Source organism: Ranitomeya variabilis, chromosome 4, assembly GCF_051348905.1.
Source record: "Ranitomeya variabilis isolate aRanVar5 chromosome 4, aRanVar5.hap1, whole genome shotgun sequence".
Lineage (NCBI taxonomy): Eukaryota > Metazoa > Chordata > Amphibia > Anura > Dendrobatidae > Ranitomeya > Ranitomeya variabilis.
In genome coordinates this window covers 71,654,278-71,677,842 of record NC_135235.1, presented here as the reverse complement: position 1 = coordinate 71,677,842, position 23,565 = coordinate 71,654,278, and the positions used below count along the sequence as shown (strand labels likewise).

The following is a 23,565-nucleotide window of genomic DNA, read 5'->3' as shown; positions in this document are numbered from 1 at the left end:
TCAGATGAGGCGTAAGTAGAACTTTGTGGGCATAAAACTAACCCTAGTTCACACAAAACGATTGTAGATATAGGTTCTTATACCGGTTGTCCACTGTTAAAAAGAAAAAAAAAAATGCTCATAAACAGCTGAGGATGGGTCTCAATGTTGCAAATTAGGGTCTGTAATGTGAATGTAGCCGAGCAGCACAACTCCCCCACAACCCATGATCAGGAACACAAAAGTTTCTGAAGGAAACTAGTCATATTTTACTAATCCTGAACAACCCCTTTAAGACTATTAAACTCTATAGAAAAACAAACTGTTTTTTTTTTCTTAAAATATCTACTCTGTAAGGGAAAAGATGGAGAAGCCATGGATGGTGTCGGTATGCTAATCCATACTGTCCTGGTCGGCACGGTAAAGTTAGTGCCCTCATCCAAGCGTCTTTGTAGTTCTCGATCATACTGTGTTTTGGACAGAGCTCTTCTGTTTTTACAGACAATGTAATGGAGTACTGTGCTTTGCTGCTGAGGAATATTAAAGGGGATCTCCGAGACTTGCCTTTTATTCTCCCCATTCCAATGTTGCAGAAATAAAACACTAATTTACCAATTTGGCTCCTAATGCCTGTTCTCATGACTGCCGTGACGCTGGGGCAGTTCCAGGAGGTGATGATGTGCCGATTAGTGCTCACATGGCCCTGGTTCAGTTTTTGTCAATTATGTCCCTTTTTTGGGAAAAACCGGATCTACGTCAGTCAGTGTATGGTACAGTAGACTGTCCTTTTAAACTGCATATAAGGAGTTGAGTTTTATGGGACTTGTAGTTCTCACAGCCTAGAAACAGAAGAAAAGGTAAAAACAAATGCTCAGTATCTTGGTAAAAGTCCCCTGGAAAACCCCCTTAACACTCCATTATTCAGGCGATCAGCGTGCGGTCTGCTAATTCGGCCTTTAGTCCTCAGTAGCACGTACTGATTGGTTGATTTTAGCCAATGGTGTGCATGTGCTGAATGCTGCTAATTGATCACCTCAATCATATATCGTCCGTTATGTACAAAGTACAGTTTCATTGGCCTAGAAGAGGCTATTGTACTGTAGGTTCAGATACTTATTGGAAATCTGTCACCAGGTTTTCCTTCCGAGAGCAGCATGATGTAGGGACAGAGACCCTGATTTTAGCAATGTATCACTTATGGGCCGCTTGCTGTAGTCTTGATTAGAAACTGTTTTATGTGCTGCAGATTTAGCAGAGCTCTAAATGCTGAGCTGTGTATAACCCCACCCAAATCATTGATTGGCAGCCTTCTGTGTACACTGCGCATAGGCAGAAACCTGCAAGTCAGTAGTTTGGTTACACGGAGTTCATAAACATGGAGGACTGCATGACAGCAGCTTTTACTAGTCCTCGAAGTGATTTTATCTAAACTACTTCACGTGTCTGAAAGAGGCTCATTGTTGGTATCAGGGTCTCTGTCTCTACATTTTGCTGCTTTTAGATTTGGTAGCAAAAAACCGGTGACAGATTCCCTTTAAGAATTGGGCAAACTAGCACAGGAAGGAAAATTATAGTAGAAAACAAGCGCTGGCTTATGTTTCCCACAATTAAGTGTCATTTACTTCTGAGAGACGGAGGGGTATGGCCAGCAATCTTCCCATGGAGATGATGTATAAATGTCACCGCTCTTCACCATATGTGACCAATTACTCGAGTAAGAGCGGTTTGGCAGTAAATGGTTTACCACAATGGAGAAAAACGTTGCAATTACTGTAACCGGAAAATCTACAGGCGTTATATATAGACTAGATGGTGGCCCGATTCTAACGCATCGGGTATTCTAGAATATGTGCAGTGTATTGCGCAGCCCGGGCAGTGTATTGCGCAGCCCGGGCAGTGTATTGCGCAGCCCGGGCAGTGTATTGCGCAGCGTATTGCGCAGCCCACACTGCGTGGCGAGACCGCTAAGTCTTCTGGGTAATTTCGCAATGAATAGCTGGGAACGGAAGATGGCAGCCAGCGGGAGCGGCTTGGCGGACTACGGAGTGAGTATAGCAGTTTTTTTTTTTTGTTGTTTTTTTTTTTTTTTATTATTATTTTTAACATTACATTTTATTTACTATTGATGCCGCATAGGCTGCCTCAATAGTAAAAAATTGGGGACGTACGGGGTTAATAGCAGCGGTTACGGAGTGCGTTACACGCGGCATAACGCGGTCCGTTACCGCCGGCATTAACCCTGTGTGAGCGGTGACTGGAGGGGAGTATGCGGGCGCCGGGCAGTGAGTTCGGGGAGTAGGGAGCGGCCATCTTCTTCCGGACTGCGCGCGTCGCTGATTGGTCATGGGCGTTTTGCCACGACCAATCAGCGACTTGGATTCCATGACAGACAGAGGCCGCGACCAATGAATATCCGTGACAGAAAGAGAGACAGAAGGCCAGACTGAAGTGACCCTCAGACAATTATATAGTAGATGGGGCTCTGGAGAGCGGGTCAGGGAAAAATTAGATTTTGCAATAACTTTAAAGGGGTTGTCCGGTATGGAGACGCTACATTTAAAATATTTAATTTTTTTTTTTTTTTTACTGAAAAATTAGTTATGCATTAGGGTTTCCTTAAACATTTAGCAGGAATTTTTCTGTGCATTGAACTTGAATATGGTCCTAAACTAGCACAATGGAGCTCAGAAAGCGAGACAAACCTTACAAACTCCCCTGTAAAAATGTGTTCCCTGATAGATTCTCAGTTAACTCATTCTCCACCCAGCAATAGAAAGTTCAAAACCTGAGGCTATGGAACAAAAATGATGCACAACTTTTAAGTAACCTAAACTGGCAACATTTTTTAGCCCCCAAATGCATTCCTTTAAGTAAGAGGGAAATTTGTCCTCAATTGTGGACAAGTCTTAGTCGCTGTATTCTGACATCTTGATGTAACTTGATAGATATGATTGTCAATCTTCAAATCATTTTATTTAAAATGTCTTACCCCCAAGTTTTGCTCACCAGATGTCGTCCTGTCCACTGCCTGTTGTCAAAAGTAATCCCCCTCAAGGAGCTGACCACTGAAGTAGATTATAGGAATATGGGGAATCTTTCTCTCTTCCTGCTCTCAGGTCTGCCATATGCATACACAGATTGGATAGGAAAGGTACTGTATATTGATAAGAGCAATGCATGCTGGGAAAGGAGTTTCCTGCACCTATTGTGCTGGCTGAAAGCTGAAGTAGTGGAACCACCCTCTTGGAGTGCGGGACAGGTCCAGGACATATTAGGCTGGTACATGCATTAAAAGCTTGTGGAGGATGAGCACAGCTCGCCATGCTGTTTTATAGCTTTTGTGTAAAAGGGGCAGGTGCACTTTAAAGGAAAGTCGCTGACAATCCTCTTCTATAGCCGTCCATGTGTAATTTATAGAAACAAACGGTAATTAAAACTGCAGTATCTAATGTGCTAATGTCTCATCGGAGGATAATAGAAGTAATGTCTCTGATCTCCTTTGCTCCTGGTCCTCTTCCCTACAGCCTTTGTGGATGATCAGGACGAGACTTGCACCTTGGGTTCTCGTGGTATTCAGCGCTCGTTAGCTGCACCTCGGGTTCTCGTGGTATTCAGCGCTCGTTAGCTGACCTTTCCCATCTCCTTTGTGCTGCGATCTGATCCTGGTTCTGTAAACATTTCCTCTGATGGTACATGGATTGTTCTGAAATGTACAGCAGCGCTGACATATGTGATCTGTGAGATTAGTCAAGAAGCCCCATAAAGGCAAAAGGGCCATTTTGGAAGATGTCTTGTGACATTATGGATATGCAAAGCTCAGTACATTGTGCCAGGAGTGGGCATGACCGTACATGTGTTACATTGTAATGAGGCGGGCGTCTGCTTCTTCACAGAGCACGTTCCTTAAGGTTCAGCTCGTTTGTGACCCTGATCATTAGTATTCTCCAGTATTGTTCCTGTGTATCTGGCAGATGCGGCCACTTTTTTATTTTTTCCAGGTCTGGAAAGAATAGTAAGAGCGTATCGGGATAAGATAGACCAGTGATGGTCAGTGGGGTCCCACCTCTAGGACCTCCATCAAACGGTGTGATGGCGTCTGATCCATCACTGCTCCAACTTCCCCAGCTCCGCAGCGTTCTATGATGCATCACTGCCAGAGGTCCAACTAAATATAAAATGTAATACTATTGTTCGCTGTCTCTTACTGCAGATACATAGATTAATATCAAAAAGGATTTGTGGATTGGTCGATTGCTGAAGATATGGCGACGTCAATCCGAACAGGACTTGATGAGAAGACTGTGGTTTATTCGACGTGTTTCAAAGTTATAATGACTTCTTCATCAGGAAGTGACCACCTGCTTCCATGCCCCCATTACCGGTCAGATCATTATAAGCCATTGATGCGAGTCTCCGCAAGAAATTAAATTTCATCCTACATTCTATTGGACTCGGTGACTCCGCACGGTTCAGCGAACACATGCGGATTCACCAGCATTCAATAGACCGCAGCGCTTTGGGTGCATTTTTTTTCTGCCGATAAGCATAGGATCTCAGGACTCGGACCCCCACCGATGAGCAGCACTGTGCGACGCTTGTCATATATAGAATCTTTTGTATTGTGACGGTTACACTTTGCCATCAGTGACACCTGTAGGGTCGTCGGTGGCCATGGCACTCTTGTTCTCTGCAGGTGCATCCATGCATTACACTTGTGTGGCCCATTAGTAATGTCGTGTCTCCCCTGCCTGTGGTTTCCCTCTCCGTCTTCATGAGATGCAGAAGAGCCTGTTCTGTCACATAGGAGTTTCCTTCCCTGATTATATTAGTGCAGCGTCTTGGAAAACTTCAAGGTCCTTTAATGCCTCAAATGAAAATATCCCAGGACTTTTGGAACTGAATGAAGCAGAAGCGATGGCATAAAATGGAAAGTTTCGCTGGCCCGGCGGCTCATCCGCCATCCAGGGCTGACTGTAATGAATGGACTATTGTCTCCGGCTCCTCACTACTGTACTCGGGATCAGGATCTGAGCTTTGCAGACTCTTTCAGCCGACATTTGAGGTGTTATGAATATTCATAGGACTTTTCAAGACCGGCTTTGTTCCCAATGGAGCTGCAGCAGAATGAAGGGAAGTGAGTATGTGCCTGTTTTCCATGAACCCGTCCACTTACTGGCTGCGCCCACAGTTTCTGCAGCCGGTCTTAAGCCCTGGTCTCCAAGGGGTAATCGCATGTTACCGTGCTAGAGGAAAGGCTGAGAATAGGGGGAACATTGTGCGTCCTGCCATTGTTTCCTCGTGGCAGAACAATGGCCCTAATGTTTGCTGCACGTTCAGCTATAGAGAAATTCATTGGGGTCTTGTTACTGTGGCCGCTCACGTGTACCACTGTCCCTTCGGCCCACGGTATATTTGTTGGCCCTTTATCCTAGAAGCAGACTGAGGCTTGATTTGTTGTTTGTATAAAATATATATATATCAATTTAGAGGAAGTTAACCTTTTGAGAGGGGAAGAAGAGCAGTTTGTAAGTCATATTGAGGCCATTTTCTGTTTTATCGTGTATTTCCTGCATGTGACATCGTATAACTTTATAACTTGCCATTGAAGTTCCCTGCATTCCTGATCCCTCCTCGTTAAACAATAGGTCATTTTCTGATGATTGCTTCCCTTTAAATGGAATCTCTGACCAGATTTTTGCTACCCCTCTGAGAGCACCATGATGTAGGGACAGAGAACCTGATTCTAGCAATGTATCACTCACTTTACTGCAGTTGTTGTAATTAAAAATACTGTTCTCTGGTGCTCATCTCCCAGTCCTCAGAATGCTGAGCTCTGTGTGACCCCGCTCACAACACTAACTGGCAGCTTTTCTGCCTATGCACAGTGTACTCAGAATTCTGCCAATCAGTGTTGGGAGTGTGGTTTCAGCAGGTTTATTAGTCTTTTAGTGATAATTTCCAGCTTATAAAACTGTTGTTAAAAAAACAAATTTTAAATCATTCACACCCATTGTGTTTTGATGAGCGAACGTGTTCGGATAAGGTGTTATCTGAGCATGCTCGGTGCTAACCGAGTAACTTTGGCGTGCTCAAATAATATGTTCGAGTTTCTGCTCCTGCAGGTCTTCCGGCTGTTCGGCACTCGCAACACGTGCAGGGCCTGTTTGCTAGCTTTGTACTCTTCCCGATGGAGACGCTCAGATAAATGGAGCTGACGGAGTCACTGTGGACACAGAATGGTCTCTGTGGTTAACCACATTCTTGTGCAAGTCTGAAAAATAAGAATACTGAATCCCCCGTGACTCCGCTGGCTTTATTAATATGGATGCCTCTGTTGGGGTTCTGGATGGATTGCTGATTTTTGAGGATTCCAATGGAAGCCTGAGCGAGGAGCACTCTATAGCTGTGCATGTATCCGTAATGATCTGGCATGGTACTGAGCACAGCGTGATGTGAAGCTCCTGATCTGCAGAGGATGTACGGTGTCTCGCCAAACCTAGGCGATAGGTTATGGCTATGTGATGCTTCATACGGATGCTGGGGTGGGTGAGAATCATGCGGAGGGGATGACTGGGTTTGTTTCCTGTGTTTGCCAGATCAAAGCTTTGCCCTCAGGAAAGTAGCGGAGGTGGCCTAGCCCTTTCTTCTGCAAGTTATGAGTTTATGGCAGCTCGGGCTGACTGTAAACCTGTATAATGCCACAATATCCCAAGAAATGAGAGCAAGAAAATAAAACGAAGCTTAAGTGCTGAACATGAAGAGCAGTCCAATGGTAGTCCCAGTGCCGTCCATGATCCGGAGAGGATTGCTGCCCCATCTACCAGGGTCGCTTATCGGGGTTGTCGCACATTCTTTTTTGTACTTATTAAAAATCCTCTCCATTCTCAATGTCACAGCATTAGTTATTGCTCCACGTGGAATGAATAGAGCACTGGTTGGCGTGTGATGTCGCTGGTTGGCGTGTGGTGTCGCTGGTTGGCGTGTGATGTCAATGATCTGGGCTTCACACAGCAAAACATCTGCTTGTGTAGAAGGGTCTTGGGGGGCCTTTTACATGAGCAGATAATTTGACAATAGCCCCCATCAGTGATATAGCATGTAGGTCTGCGCTTGTTACACTTCCGTTCCAAGCGGCACTCCTCTGTGTGTGAAGACTGTAGGAGTGCCTGTTACTACAGTCGTCACTCCCATAGTCTGCCATGTGCTCGGAGTTTTAAAGGGACTCTGTCATTAGAGAATGACTTGAAACCAAGCTCTGGGGCTCGGTGCATTATGGTGGGGACAATTTTTTTTTTTTTTTTTTTTTTTTTTTTAAATGACACCTTCCCACCTGCTTGTTTCCCTTTATTTCCATTTGCCTTTTTCTTTAACAGTTCTGGCTTCCTAAAAGAAAGATGGAAACCAAGCAGGTGGGAAAGTGTAAGTAAATGATTGTCCCCGCTATGAAGCACTAAGTTGGTTTGAACAGGCATTCTGTGCTGACGGTCCCTTTTAAAGGGAGTCTTAACCCCTTAGTGACAGCCAAATTTTTGAAATCTGACCAGTGTTACTTTATGGTAATAACTCTGGAACACTTCAACAAATCTCAGTGATTTTGAGATTGTTTTTTTCAAGACACATTATACTTTATGATAATGGTAAATTTAGGTCAATATGGTTTGTATTTATTTCCAAAAAATATCAGAAATTTGAGATTTTAAAAAAAATTTGCAATTTTAAAACTTTGAATGATTATCCCTTTAATCCAGATAGTCAAACCACAGCAAAACATTAATAAATAACATTTCCCTTAAGTCTGCTTTACATCGGCACCATTTGTAAAATGTTCTTTTATTCTGTTAGCATTTTAGGAAGTTTACAAATGTAGCAGCAATTTTTCATTTTTTTTCAAGGAAATTTACAAAATGTATTTTTTTTTATTTTTTTGTACCTATCCATGTTTGAAGTGAATTTAGGGTTCACATATATTGGGAAACCCCCAAAAGTTAAACCATTTTAAAAACAACAACCCCGTGACATATTTGAAAAATGCAGTTATTAACCCTTCAGGTGATTTTCAGGAATTAATGCAAAGTGACATGACCGAAATGAAAATGTGTATTTTTACCTCCTAAATGCCCCTAACTTCTGAACAGGTTACAACAGCCGTCAGACTCTAAGGCCGCTATATGGCAATGAAATGCTATCGCAAACATCAGCACCACACAATCATGATTTGAGGGCACCAATTGAGATTAGGAGGGAGCCCCCACACTCTGTTAACCATTTATAATGATGTAGTCACTATTGACAGCAGCATCTAAGGGGTTAAATAGATTTGGACGGTGCAAACACTATACACTTGGGGGTTCAAAGTTCTCCCAACACATCTAGATAAGTTCCTTAGGGGGTCTACTTTCCAAAATGGTGTCACTTTTGGGGGGTTTCAATCAGGGTGGATTGATTTAAATCACGCCGATTTAAATCACGATTTAAATCAAAAGATTTTTTTCTATTTAAATCGGATCGATTTAAATCATGATTTTAATCATGATTTAAATCACTGATTTAAATCAAAAGGTTTTTTTTAATATAAATCACGATTAAAATGAGAAGTGAGAGCAGTGCGCATGTGCGCCCATAGTTACACGGACGAAACTAGGGGCAACGATCTAACGCCAGGGTGAGGGGGGGACCCCAAAGTAAGTAAAAATCTTTTTTGTTTTACTATATGGCAATAGGTAGGTGTTTAAAAGCAGCATGTCTTAATTGTATAAACTATTAATAGCCTCCACATTTTGTTCATACTGCCCCTTTAATTCCACACTTCTAGCTTGGTTTCACTTTTGGTTTAGTTTCTTTTTCCATTCAGTTGACATGCCCAAACTTGTTGGATAGTCAGCATCCTACAGAAACCTCTGGAAGAGCATGGCATTGTGAATGTTACACATATACAGCCTTTATTCTACTGAGTTAAACAACTCAGCTTTATCTCATGATGGAAGAACCTTTGGATGGTAAAATATTTTCCTCAAAAAGCAGTTTATTGAAAAAAATCCGATTTAAATCAAAAAAATCCGATTTAAATAAAAAAAATCCGATTTTTTTGATTTTTTTTAAAAAAACATTGATTTTTATCCACCCTGGTTTCAATGTTTAGGCAGATCAGGGGCTCTCCAAACGCGACATGGCGTCCCATATCAATTCCAGTCAATTTTGCATTGAAAAGTAAAATTGCGCTCCTTTCCTTCCGAGCTCTGCCATGCGCCCAAACAGTGGTTTACCCCCACATATGGGGTATCGGCGTACTCAGGACAAATTGTACAACAACTTTTGGGGTCCATTTTCTCCTGTTACCCTTGGTAAAATAAAACAAATTGGAGCTGAAATAAATTTTTTGTGAAAAAAAAAGTTAAATGTTCATTTTTATTTAAACATTCCAAAAATTCCTGTGAAACACCTGAAGGGTTAATAAACTTCTTGAATGTGGTTTTGAGTACCTTGAGGGGTGCAGTTTTTAGAATGGTGTCACACTTGGGTATTTTCTATCATATAGACCCCTCAAAATGACTTAAAATGAGATGTGGTCCCTAAAAAAAAAATGAAAAAAAAATGGTGTTTTATAAATGAGACATTTCTGGTCAACTTTTAACCCTTATAACTCCCTAACAAAAAAAATGTTGGTTCCAAAATTGTGCTGATGTAAAGTAGACATGTGGGAAATGTTACCTATTAAGTATTTTGCGTGACATATCTCTGTGATTTAAGGGCATAAAAATTCAAAGTTGGAAAATTGCGAAATTTTCAAAATGTTCGCCAAATTTCGAAGAAATTTTACCACTATCATGAAGTACAATGTCACGAGAAAACAATGTCATAATCACCAGGATCCGTTGAAGCGTTCCAGAGTTATAACCTCATAAAGGGACAGTGGTCAGAATTGTAAAAATTGGCCCGGTCATTAACGTGCAAACCACCCTCGGGGCTTAAGGGGTTAAATACTTAAAAAAAATTAATAAAAACAAATTGTCAAGTGTTGCATAAAAAACAAGACTACTACAGCTATGTCTTCATCCTACTAATGTAGTCTGGAGCTGTGACGGCATCTGATGTATTTCTGATTTTGTTGCTCCTTTTTTTTTTTTTTTTTTTCTTTTTTTTTTTTTCCTGGTCTTGGTGTCGGAATGTTTTCTGACCGACCTCCTTACACATGCTTGTGTGTTCTTGTGGTTATTCCGCCTCCGCCTCTCCCTCCGTTTCCTTACTCGCGACACTTTGTGTGTTGGCCCAGTCACACATCCCTTACGGTAGAAGTGGTCTTGGTCCAAGAAGGGAGAATGTGTCTGTACTACAGGATGTGGGAGTGTTAATGGGAAAATGGCTGATTGTTCTCTCCGCGTAGTACTGGACTTACATTCATAGTGGTGTCCAGCAGGTGTTAGGGGTTGGGGGCTCGGGAAGTGAGGACATTATCCAGACTGATGGAAGCTGTGCTTTGTGGTTTTAGGGGATAAAAGCCTCTATTTATGTGATATAAATAATCAGTAGGACTTTGCTAACTTCTTGTGTTAGAAGCCCCCAATTATTGAACTGTTCTTTTGGATTTGAGGATTTGTCTGTGGATTTTTCCGCACAGAATCCGTATCTCTCGGCAGAAAACGCATGCCAAAATGGTTGCGGATTTAATGCGGAATTGATGCAGATTTTTTGCGAATTGTCTTGCGTTTTTTGATGTGCTGTTTTGCCTTAATCAATGTATAGTCAGTGGGTGCAGAAACTCTGCGGAATCCGCACAAAGAATTGACATACTGCGGAAAATAACCCGCTGGTTTCTGCTCAGAATTTTCCGTAGCATGTGCACTGCGTTTTTTGTTTTCCATAGGTTAACATGGTACTGTACACCGCATGGAAAACTACTGCGAATCCGCAGGGCCAAATCCGCAACGTGTGCACATAGCCTAAGGCTCTTTTTACACTTGGGAATTGGCCCTCATTTTGAAAGGGTTTTCCTCGAAATCATAGATGGGTAAAATTGTAAAGTTCTTGTAAAAACTGTAATAAGTAAAATTCCAGATCATCTCTGCTCTCAAGAACACTTTACATGTTAGGGCTCCATTAGCCTGACTGCTCCATAGGGGCTAGGATAATTTGGCATACAGAAAATAAACAAAACCACTTAGTGTGCAGTAGACTATGCTAGGTCTTCCAACAGTATACCAAAATAAACTTTGGTTTTAACTTTGTCACATTAGGAGCCCATAGAAGACATCTTACAGTATGTCTGTACAGTGGGGTACTTCTCAGCCTGCGGACAGACGTATGTATCCAGAGCTGTTCCCACTTACATGTCTGATTAGAGGGCCATAATTTCATGTGGACGGGGCCTTTAAATTAAAGGGTCTTAATGCTGGGACCCTCGCCTGACTCCTATACATTAGGAGGTCCTACCGACCATAAAAATCATTTGTTGGGAAGCCCCCATACACATCACATGTTTGGCTGACCTTCATGTGAGTCCGCACAGGGCCTTATCACAGACCCATAGGCACTATACTGCCATATGGTGTTAGCGGTATTGTATTCTGACCTACTTTATCCATGCAAATAAAGGGGGGCTGTACACATTTGATTACGGTATTGTTGGGTAAACCACCTGATTGCGTGGGACCATCTGACAGTCATCAACAATTGATGTTAAAGGAAGGATCATGCTGAGGGGGCACAGTAAAGGGTTAATGCCGCCTGTAAATGCAGATTTCTATGCCAATCATGGTGTATAGTTTGCTGCATGGGCGTTGGAAGTGAACATTTTGGCCTGAAACCAGTTTGGAACCAGAAAGATTCAGAAATAGCTAAGGGTGCGTCCACATTGCGTCTCTGCACCCATTCATTGGTCCTGTCTCAGTTTATTTCCAAAATCCCCCCCCCCCCCCCCCCCCCCGGCAAAACGGGGTCCTGACACATGTGCCAACGGGGCCATAGACTAGTTGGTGATGGCAGAGTGAACGTGCGCTCCACCGTGCCTCATTTTCGGGAGTGTACGCCTACAGGATGTAGTCTACCATGGTTACGTCACTTCAGAAGTGAAGGTAGAAGCTTCTAAAACCATCTTGGGAATTACAAGTTGTAGTGATGGCGCTCAGCGACCCCCAGGGTTTTCTTCTCACAGCCAGTTGTGATGGGGCTTTTGGCAAAGGCGCAGTTCTTCCTGCTAGGATTTGTGACCGGACTAGGAAACTAGTCTCTGCATAGTCCTAAAAGGTTTCCTACTGCACAATACCAGAAACCATGGCCGCTTTCTTTAGGCTGCCCATACATGGTGTCACTTTTTGGGATAAATTTACAATCTTGCAACCCTGGTGACACCCAGATCCCTTGACTCGCGAGTTATGTGAGGGGGCGAAGGATTGTAACCGGCATAGAGTTTCCATGGCCAGCTAAGCACAATGAGCTTCTTAAAGGGAAAATCTTCCACAACTATCTGCACTTTATTTTTTAATCCATCATTATTTCTCTGCACACTTAAGATTTAATGAGTCTTTTGGTGGAGATTCCGTACTAGACTTGGTGAGCATTTGCAGCTGATGTATATAAATCAGTCTTTGTGATGCTTCAGAATTTTTTTTTTTTTTTCCATATTCCCAGCATGGGGAAAAAAAGTTTACATGTTCATGATGATACTACACGGAGTGTGCCAGATCTTATTGCACTATCGCTTTTTTTTTTTTTTTTTTTTTTTGCGCATGAAGTACTCATTTAGGCGATGTACATGCTGAAGATTTGCAGCAGAAAATTCTTCTTCAAATCCTCATGTGTTGGCAGGAGAAACGCTGCTTGTAATACGTACGTTTTAATTGCAGATTTTTCCGCACCCATTAATATGGGTCAAATCTGCAGCAAAAGACGGAGCTGAAAGGATTGATACGCTACAAGGAAAATGTAAGCAACGTGTGCATGAGACTTTGGGAATCTCATTCATTTTGTTGGGGCTAGGAGATTCTTCAGGTTTTGTGACAATGCTGCACAGGAAAAAACAAACGCTACGTGTGCACATGCACTTAGTGACTTTTTGATATGCGACACATTCGTCAAAGGATTTGCACTTTATTTTAGTCCATATGCTTTCTCTCTAGATGTAATAGACAAGGGGTGCACATCCTGCGGATCGGGGGCCACAATGCCATTCTTCGTGACCCCAGCCAACTCTGATTCTTCAGTGCTTGGTAACTCACAAACTATGGGGATAGCTGCACTCACTGTATGGTCATCTTGACCCCCTTTTCTTCTTGCTTGAAGAAAAAAAAACAAAAAAAAAACCTCTTTGTCTACTGTAGTGGAAGTTCCACATATAGATCATGATGTATAGTACTGTTGATATATATCCTGTATCAGAATATACCCTTTTTTTTTTTTTTTTTTTTTTTATACAAAAACTTTCATGCACAAACGGATAAAGCAATAAATAGACTATTTTTGGCTTTGAGCTAATGAATCACTCACATTGGAGAATTTAAGAAAACTGTCACAAATATCTCCGCACAGGAAGTGTGTTTTTAAAGAGCATGCTAAAATACTTCTAAAAAGGGCCCCATCGCCAAGTCAAAAGTGCCCATATTTTGCTCCTGCAGCTCCCCTGAATATTCCGTTTTTTTTTTTCTTTTTTGGTTTTTAAATTCTCCATATGGTCCCAGAGATACAAGCCTTCTTATTTAGTCACAAAATGTCCAAATTTTAATGGTCGTTGCCTAGAGGCCTGAAGAATCAAAGATGTGGCAGGAATAAAATAAGAGCAAAACCTGTCCACTCTTGAACCAGGTCCTCTCTTAAATGGGCCGTCCCGTTTAATCCATGTTCACATAGCCAATTCTGCTGTAGGAACCTGAGTGTCCCCCCCCCCCCCCCCCCCGCCCCCATTCTTCAGACCCCTTCTGTACAGACAAAAATGGCTCTGGAGGGCACAATCCACTCGCTTATTACATGGACTAATTTATTTGGCATCTATATATATTTTTTCTTCGTCTCCGTTGCTTTTGTTGGTCATAGAATCCTTTTATAGATATGTTGCGACATCTTACAGGAGTGAGCCACGGAGATGTATGAAGTACCGTCGTTCCTTGCTGTGACTGACCAATAAAACCACATACAGGTGATTCAGAGCTACACATTAACAGGATGCTGTACGCTTGAGGCGGTATGAAAGTTACAAAGGTTTATCCTCACCGGATGGAAAAAACCATAGCTGATGTCTGAGGCAGAGTAGGGAATCGGTCACCAGGTTTTTTTTTTTCTTTTTACTCCCCTTTCCAGAGCAGCTTTATGTAGAGTTAGAAGCCCTCATTTCAGCAATAAATCCCTGTATTATTTGTTACAGATCTACCAGGTGTGTGAATGCTGAGCTCTGTACATTGTGCCCACTCCACTGATTGGCAGATCTGTGTGTGCACTGTGCATAGGCAGAAAGCAGTGGGGAAGGCAGGGATATACAGAGCTCATGAATATGCTTGACTACCTGGCAGAAAGTTTACTAGTCCTTGTGATAACATCACTGTTTTATTAGCAGGAGGTTATCAGAAGAACACTAAAGCAACCCAGTAAGTGACACATTGCTGGTATCAGGGTCTCTGTCTATAGCATGCTGCTTTCAGATTAGGTAGCAGAAACCTGATGACAGATTATTACCTGTAATATTAGGAAGTATGCCTTGTTATATGGATGACAGCCAAAAACATGTCCTGTTCGGCCTCTCAGTGTACTACACCTAAAAAGGTATGTAATTTAATGGTACCATGTGTTTGGAACAGCATAGTTGATCAGGTAAACTTACAGATGTGTTCACTACTTGCCTTTTTGTGATTTACGTTTAGGGTTTCCTTCACTTGTTCCATATTGATGAGCTAGCCTGAGGATGGGTCGGGATGGGATGGGATCGGATCAGTGAGGTGAGGGGTCAGAACCTGCTCTGTGACCCCGCCGGATGGATGGTGGTAGCTGCGGAGCTGGACAGTACACATCTGCGTCTTCATGCAGCGGGTCTGCAGTACTCGGCAGCGGCCACTACAGTTGAGAGATTTGCTCCAGAACTGCTAAAATCCACAGGCCCTGAGACCAGCTGACTCGTGGTGGGCCGCCCGACCCGAGCCATCTGATATTAATGACCTAGCCACTGGAAAAGTCTAATATAAAAGTGGAACAACCATTTAAGGACCTCCGTTTCTCACAGTACAGAACTATTAAAATCTGCAGACACACGTGGCATGAACAATGGCCATCAGGGTATCCCGAATATCCTCTTTCCTGGTCGTCCTGCTAATCTCTGAAGCCAGGAGGAGATGTAAGAGGGGTCCGATCTGTCTAGGTTGAACATATACGGTACTTTTCGGGCCAGATACCACTTAGTGGCCGCCTTTGGAAGCCTCTGTCCTGGTGTAAATGGAGGTCAGATGTTTTTGGGGCCTTATGTGATATTTCAGAATGTCCATAATGTGCTGACCACGTCCGTACGTCATCTCACACAGGGTAATGTTCCAGTCCAGACATGCCTTACGTGGATCGTCAGAATCGCATTTGTGGCTTCCTGGACGTCGAGGAACATGAAAACAGCGGCAAGTTTCTTCGGAGATATTTCATCTTGGACACCAGCCTGAATAGTCTGCTATGGTACATGGACAATCCGCAGGTGAGCCGTGGCCTCGCAGTAATGTGTTCTGCATGGACCTCTTTGTAGGGCGGCCAGCCTTTGGTTCTAATGTGGCGAGTCTGTAGCCAGGGGTAAGGACCTGCTCAGTACTCAGTATGTCAATATTTATTAGCATTCACAATATATGTAAGGTTGTGGTTTTCTCTAAGTGATTTCCTGTTTTCCACATTTTTTAATTTTTTTTTTTTTTTTTTTTTTCTGTGTAATTTATTCCTTTTACTTTTACAGAACCTCCCCGCAGGATCTCCCTCTGTGGGATGCCTGAAGCTCACCTACATCTCAAAGGCAAGTATTTCTATTCTATAGATTTATTTTTATTTATTTATTTTTTTTTTCATTTTCAACATTAAAATAAAGGCATCAGACCCTTTTTTTTTTTTTTTTTTTTTTTTTTTTTTTTTTTTTCTAAAACTTCATAAGTCTTATCAAATCCTCTTTATATATAGGTGAGCGATGCCACCAAACTCCGACCAAAGGCTGAGTACTGCTTTGGTAAGTAGTCGGTCTTCATTCACTTTTAATCCTCCTATCCTATGAGAGAGGCTTATTTTGCTATGCAGTCAATAAACACGAGGTTATTTTAAAGGGGTTGTCTGGCTCTGAAAAAACTTTATATTTTGATGTCTTTCAAAATAGAAATACAATGATTTACTTGAATTGGTAAAAGTGCTCCGATCTGTCCTCATGAGTACTGGCTGCTGTACTTTGGCTGGCTGGTTGGCTATCTCATTCCAAGCACTAAGCCAGTCCTCTCCTCTGTTCTGTTCACATGTGGGGGGGCCTGGCTTATCTATTTCAATGTCAGTCCATTTAAGTGTTTTTATGGCAGACAGCCCCTTTTAGGCTGCACTCACACATCTGGGTGACAGACCAGTCGTGGGGTAGCCATAAAAAGGTGAAACTGCTGTTAGCAATATATGATAGAAGAGGAATAAGAACTTGGAAATACTACAAAAGTAAGTGTACCGTATATACTCGAGTATAAGCCGAACCCCCTAATTTTGCCAAAAAAAACCTGGGAAAACTTAATGACTCGAGTATAAGCCTAGGGTGAGAAATGCAGCAGCTACTGGTAAATTTCAAAAATAAAAATAGTTACCAATAAAAGTAAAATTGAGACATCAGTAGGTTAAGTGTTTCTGAATATCCATATTGAATCAGGAGCCCCATCTAATGCTCCATACAGTTCATGATGGCCCCATCTAATGCTCCATACAGTTCATGATGGCCCCATAAGATGCTCCATATTAAAATACGCCCCATATACAAATATGCCACATATAATGCTCCATGCAGTTCATTATTGCCCCATAGATGCCCCATATAACAATGTGCCACATACAATGCTGCTGCAATAAAAAAATACATACTCGCCTCTTGTCGCTGCTCCTCAGTGTCCCGTCTCTTCGCAGTGACTGTTCAGGCAGAGGGCAGCGCGCACACTAATACGTCATCGCGCCATCTGACCTGAACAGTCACTGAAGAGGATGTGGAAGACGGGGCGGCGGTGGAACGAGGAAAGGTGAATATGAAATACTCACCTGCTCCCAGCGCGGTCCCTGGCAGCTTCTCCCATACAGATGGTTTCTGGCCCCGCAGCTTCTTCCTCTGTTCAGCAGTCACTGGTACCGCTCATTACAGGAATGAATATGCAGCTCCACCCCTATGGGAATTGAGTCCATATTCATTACTTTAATGAGCGGTACCACGTGACTGCTGAACAGGGGAAGAAGCTGCCGAGCCCGAAGACCATGGGACACGCAGGGACCGCGGTGTCAGGAGTGCCAGGAGCAGGTGAGTATGTGACCGTCGTTGCCTTCCATGACTCGAGTATAAGCAGAGAGGCGCACTTTCAGACCATTTTTTGGGCTGAAAATCTCGGCTTATAATCGAGTATATACGGTATTTACATATATTACGGTTTTTTAGAATGTGAATACCTCCGTTAAATATCCAGCCCTGTGTTTTTGTAGAAAATACTTGCAGCATTGACACCAAAGAAGTAGATTTTATTTGTGATACTAAACTAGTGCATCTGATTCAGCTTTTTTTCTGCATCGGTTTCCTGGCTGAGGGCCTCTGGTTGGAAAATCTGAGCTTGCTGAACACCTATTTTTGGAGTTGTGTCCTCTAGAACAGGTCGCTCAGCAGAAAGCTTTCCTTTCTTTGATGCGGTGTGTGCATTGATGAGGCTGTGTACGAGTGGCATCCTGGCTGCCGTGTTGTGTAGAGGCCGAGCTGTATCCAAGACCCCCCTGAGATGGGCTATTTTAGGGTCTAGCTTCCTGGATAGATGCGCCTCATTCTCCTCTCTTCCGGAGCGGCTTCCTTGCTATCTAGCTCCTTTTTTACTTTACTGCTGAAAAGTTACTGTCCATTACTGAAGTAGCGACAAAATCAAGTGCACTTTTTAGTAAATGTGTGACCCAGGCGTCATCAGATTTTCTCTGTATTTTTCGATGTGTGTGTGTGTATATATAGTGGTGCAGACATTTAACATTAGTGGCTCCACTAGCAATTCTGCTATCCTACCACAAAGCAAATAATCGACAGTATCATGCCCTGAATCAAATGCATGTAGGAAAACTGGCGCTTCCAAGCTTAAAAAAGAGCTGGTCATCAGGGAATTACATCCCAAAGTAATGGCAGATATATAAAGGTGCATTAATCCAAAGGTGACCTTTGGTGCTTATGATTTAGTGCAGTGGGCAGGCACTACACTTGCAGCTTTCCTACTTTTCTGCCTTTTCCCTGCCTGCATTTGACCTGTCAGTCTGTGGCAGCGGGCGGGGAATAGGGAGGGTGGCAGGATAACTGTAGGTGCATTGCCCGCCCGCTCGCTGCACTTGCAACTCATTAGCATAAAAATGTCTAGAGTTTTGTAAAACCACAAAACTGATTTCAATCAAGGTAAGGATTTATTTGGCATTAATGTGCCTTTATATACTTGCTGTTACTTTAAAATCCTGATAACAGGTTCCCTTTTACAGGCTTGTCTAAACTTCTTAAATGACTAAAATTGCAAAGAGCTTGTATATTAAAAAAATAAACTTTGTAATTTTGTCTTATTGAAAATCCTCTCCATTCTAAAGACCAGAGGGATCTTTAATTCTATAGCTTGCTGCTTATTGTCTAGTTTGTGGGCCCCCTCTGCAGACAGAGCGGCCAGTCTCCTAGACAAGGAGCGCACGTTTTCAAGCTGCTAGCGATGCAACTCGCTAGGGCTTCTCTGAAGCTGGCTGCATCCGGCGAGCGTCACTTTTCCTGCACTCCTGCAATGCTGGAGAGGCAGAGCTGACTCTCATAGCAGCATCGGAGTCTGCACAGTTCAGACTAGCAGCACAACCATGCATCTGATCTGCATTATCATATCTTCAGAGCAGTGCACTCCTTGAGAAAGAAGATTAGAACAGGGCCTGTGAAGGGAGTCTGATGGCCCAACACAAATGTTCAAGCTAACCGCAGGCACTCGGCGCACTTAATTGTCCAATCAGCTCCGTGCACCTTCCCATCTACTATTTCTCTCTACATTTCCTTCCTTCTTGGGATCCTGTAAAGCCAAAGCTGTCAATCAAGGATGAGGAGGCATGTAGGTGGGAAGGTGCACTGAATGGTTCGGTCATGCCAAGGGAGCAGCGAGCCTGTGCTTGGTTTGAGCAGTCATTTTGTGCGGCTAGACCCTTTCTCCATTTGTTAATGTGCTGTTTTATATAAGATCTGAACGTTCCTACTCATAGTAGTCCAAACCAAAACATGTTTGCCATTTGGCTAATAGAAACAGAATACAACATACTCGTGGGTTTAAAGAGGCTGTCAGATACAGAATGACTGTTCAAACAAAGTGCATCATGGTGGGGCCGAGCATTTAAATACACCCTCCCACCTACTTTCCTTTAATCTCCATCCCCCTTTAGTTTGGCAGCTCTGCCAAAGAAGGGTGGAGATGGATATAAAGCAAGCAGGTGGGAAGGTGTATGTAAATGATTTTCTCCTCCATACCATGATGCACCGAGTGCATGTGCTTGGTTTGAACAGTCATTTTGTGGTGTCAATCCCTTTTTTTTTTTTAAGTGTGGTGTATTCATGACAACGGCGTCCCCCTTTAAAACATTGATGCCTGTTCCTCTGATTTAATGTTTGATCAGTGTAGGGGTCTGATCTCTGGGCCCCCCAGCAGTTAGTCCAGTAAAGCAGCTGTCACCATTTCTTGTACTTTATTATACCGTAAATGGCTTTTGTGTGCACCTCTATGGGCTTTTTATATCCTGCATCTCCTCTATCTGAAATTAGCAGTAAAATGTGTGCAGGAAATTGTGCTTTGCATTTGTGAGGCTTGTGGCACAGAGGAAGGCAGAGGAGGACATGGGAGGCTTTATATTTAGCAATGCTTCTCATTTCTCAGCGCTCTGAAGTCTGAACGTGAAGTCTGACTCACTCACATTTTGCTGCTTTGCTCTAATTGCTGGTTGATTTAGTCTGAAACCCATTTCCTCCCACGTTTGGTCAGTTAAGGTCTTGTCTATATTCTCATCTTTCCTTAGAGGACCTGTTACCGGGTGCAAAGTGGCCAGTTTTATTCCTGCTGCTTCTCTGAGTAATCCATTTTTTTTTTTTTCCTGTTTACATCCCCCATACAGTTCCAGAGATGGAGCCTTTATATTTAGTGCATTGGTTATTCATTTTTTTTTTTAAATGGACAACGGGGTGTAGTTATCGGGATTCTCTGCCTTTTGCCCTGTTTGATGCCCCCTTGTTCAAATCATAAAGCTCTGCACTAAATAAAAAGGCCCCTATTTCCTGGAACTATATGTTGGATTTCACAATTACAAAAAAAAAAAAAAAGCCCCTTTAACCCCTTCCCGACATGTGACGGAATAGTACGTCACATGTCGGGACCCCCGCTTTGATGTGCGCTCCGGCGGTGAGCGCACATCAAAGTCGCGACATGTCAGCTGTTTTTTACAGCTGACATGTGCGCGCAATAGCGGCGGGTGAAATCGCGATCACCCGCCGCTATTAACTAGTTAAATGCCGCTGTCAAACGCAGACAGCGGCATTTAACTACCGCATCCGGCCGTGCGGCCGGATATGAGCGCATCGCCGACCCCCGTCACATGATCGGGGGTCGGCGATGCTCCTCCATTGTAACCATAGAGGTCCTTGAGACCTCTATGGTTACTGATTGCCGGTGGCTGTGAGCGCCCCCCTGTGGTCGGCGCTCACAGCACACCTGCATTTTAGCTACATAACAGCGATCTGATGATCGCTGTTATGTAGCAGAGCCGATCAGGCTGTGCCTGCTTCTAGCCTCCCATGGAGGCTATTGAAGCATGGCAAAAGTAAAAAAAAAAAGTTTTTAAAAATGTGAAAAAAATAAAAAAAATATAAAAGTTTAAATCACCCCCCTTTCGCCCCAATCAAAATAAATCAATAAAAAAAAACCCCAACCTACACATATTTGGTATTGCCGCGTTCAGAATCGCCCGATCTATCAATAAAAAAAAAAGCATTAACCTGATTGCTAAATGGCGTAATGATAAAAAAATTCGAAACGCCAGATTTACGTTTTTTTGGTCGCCACGACATTGCATTAAAATGCAATAACGGGCGATCAAAAGAACGTATCTACACCAAAATGCTATCATTAAAAACGCCAGCTCGGCACGCAAAAAATAAGCCCTCACCTGACCCCAGATCACGAAAAATGGAGACGCTACGAGTATCGGAAATTGGCGCAATTTTGTTTTGTTTTGTTTTTTGCAAAGTTTGGAATTTTTTTTCACCACTTAGTGAAAAATAACCTAGTCATGTTAGGTGTCTATGAACTCGTAGTGACCTGGAGAATCATAATGGCAGGTCAGTTTTAGCATTTAGTGAACCTAGCAAAATAGGCAAGCAAAAAACAAGTGTGGGATTGCACTTTTTTTGCAATTTCACTGCACTTGGAATTTTTTTTCCGTTTTCTAGTACACGACATGCTAAAACCAATGATGTCGTTCAAAAGTACAACTCGTCCCGCAAAAAATAAGCCCTCACATGGCCAAATTGACGGAAAAATAAAAAAGTTATGGCTCTGGGAAGGAGGGGAGCGAAAAACGAAAACGGAAAAACGGAAAAAGCTTCGGGGGTGAAGGGGTTAAAGAGTAATTAAATTTTTCTTTTTTTTTTCTTCCCCACCATAGAAAGTTAGAAAACTTAGCAAATCACTTTTATTAGATTTGTCTTTTCATATAAACATCATAAACTTGCCGTAAATGTCCTTCAAAGCCCTGTTTTCTCGCTTTATTTCCAAACTGTCAACTGCATTAATACCAGAAAGTACTCGTTTGGGGTACAGATGATGGCAGTGACTGGGTCGGCACCGGTGTCTCTGACTGTGGTGATGAGCTGCAGCCGGAGGTTATTCTGATGAGCAGAATACGAAGCGGTAAAAGGGTCCGTTTCTCTATCATTTGTAGTCCAGCTGCAGAGATATAAGAACATTCTCACTTGCCAGCAGGGAAAGAGACCGGCGATAAGCAGGGGGTAACATGTTTTCTACAGGAAGGGAAGATAAATCCCCTAATAAAGTGATATGCAAAGTTTCATAACATTGTATGCTAAACAACATTTTTTTTTTTTTAAGTTATAGAATATCACAATGGTTATTTAGTCATGGACAATTCCTTTAAGTACCTCTGATTTTGTTTTTTTGTGAAGACTGGGTTGGTGGGTTAAATTGAAGGAGCCCTCCCATGAAATATTAATTTTTTTTTTTCTCCCCCTAAACCTGTGTGCATGACGTAGTATAGTGTGGGTGTATTAATATTCTCACCTACCGTTGTATGAATATACTCGCCTAGCTGTGCTCTCTCCGGTATCCAGCTCTGCTCCTCTTCTTCCGTGACATCACCGTTCTGCAGACTCTCTGGGTCACACTATGATCTGTGTAGTCCAGAAATGGCTTATACAATGTAATCTATGGCGCATCAGAACAAGACTCCATGGGCTTTCTTTGTAAGAGTGACTTCTGGCTCACGCGTAGAGCGTAGTGTGATCCGGAGAGTCTGAAGAGCAGTGATGTCACTGAGAAGAGGAGCAGAGCGGCACTAGATCCCGGAGAAGACTGCAGTAGGCGAGGATATTCATACACTCGCGCTACATTATATACACAGAATTAGTAAAAAGCTTCATCGGTGTTCTTCTTCTTTGAGGATGTGTCGGCTACACTGCCATGGATAGTATATCTTAGTAACCCTAACAAGTAATGGTTTTGAATCCCGTTTCCTTAGTGTAGACTATTGTTCCTGCTGGAAATGTGTATGTAAATGAGTATGTGGATGTTACCGTTCCTTGTACATAGAACATATAACTTTTTTCAAACCCTAAAAAAAGGGAAACTTCAGTCGCTTGTAGAACAGACCTTAGGCAGGAGGTTGTATAAATGGATGTCACCCTTGGGTCATTCTAGTGCTGTTCTATGGACTTGATTGCCCCTCGGCATTTGCATGTGATCGCTGCTTTTAATGGTCACCGCATGACTACTCGTCTGCAGTAGTTTATATGCGGCATCACGGCACTTGTGTTATGTCTGCTAGTAACAGAGCCGCCCTTCGAGGACAGATCCCAACATGTCCCCTGAATTCCTTTCTTGGTTTCCCCCTCTTCCTTCATTCCTTACATTTCTTCCTGTTAAATATTACATCTGTCACTGGATGACTGTGTACTGTGCCGTGCAGTAGACGACGTCTATATGTATGTAGGCTTTCTGCATTATGTTTAGCGTCTTGCAGTGTTTTTGTGTAGTGTAAGACATTGGCGTCCTCTATTATTTTCCTGTATGACCAGGAATGGTTAATGCCCTTGGATTGAGATCATAATGAGATCTCGTCTGGCCTCCGATCTACGACTTGGGTAAATCTTGGCCCAGT

At 42.8% G+C, this 23,565-nt stretch overlaps 1 protein-coding gene across 6 annotated transcripts in view; it reads left to right on the top strand.

Annotated features, from left to right (window-relative positions):
• PLEKHA1 (pleckstrin homology domain containing A1) overlaps positions 1-23,565 on the top strand; it is a 50,767-nt gene that overhangs the window by 14,606 nt on the left and 12,596 nt on the right. For 5 of the 6 annotated variants that reach the window (XM_077258695.1, XM_077258698.1, XM_077258700.1 and 2 more), the window contains exons 2-4: positions 15,474-15,634; positions 15,884-15,940; positions 16,102-16,147. In XM_077258695.1, the coding sequence (XP_077114810.1) occupies positions 15,494-15,634; positions 15,884-15,940; positions 16,102-16,147 (244 nt within the window). In that variant the 5' untranslated portion in view covers positions 15,474-15,493. Of the gene's footprint in view, positions 1-12,815; positions 12,898-15,473; positions 15,635-15,883; positions 15,941-16,101; positions 16,148-23,565 lie in introns of those variants that run through there. The other variant, XM_077258699.1, reaches the window with a different exon arrangement.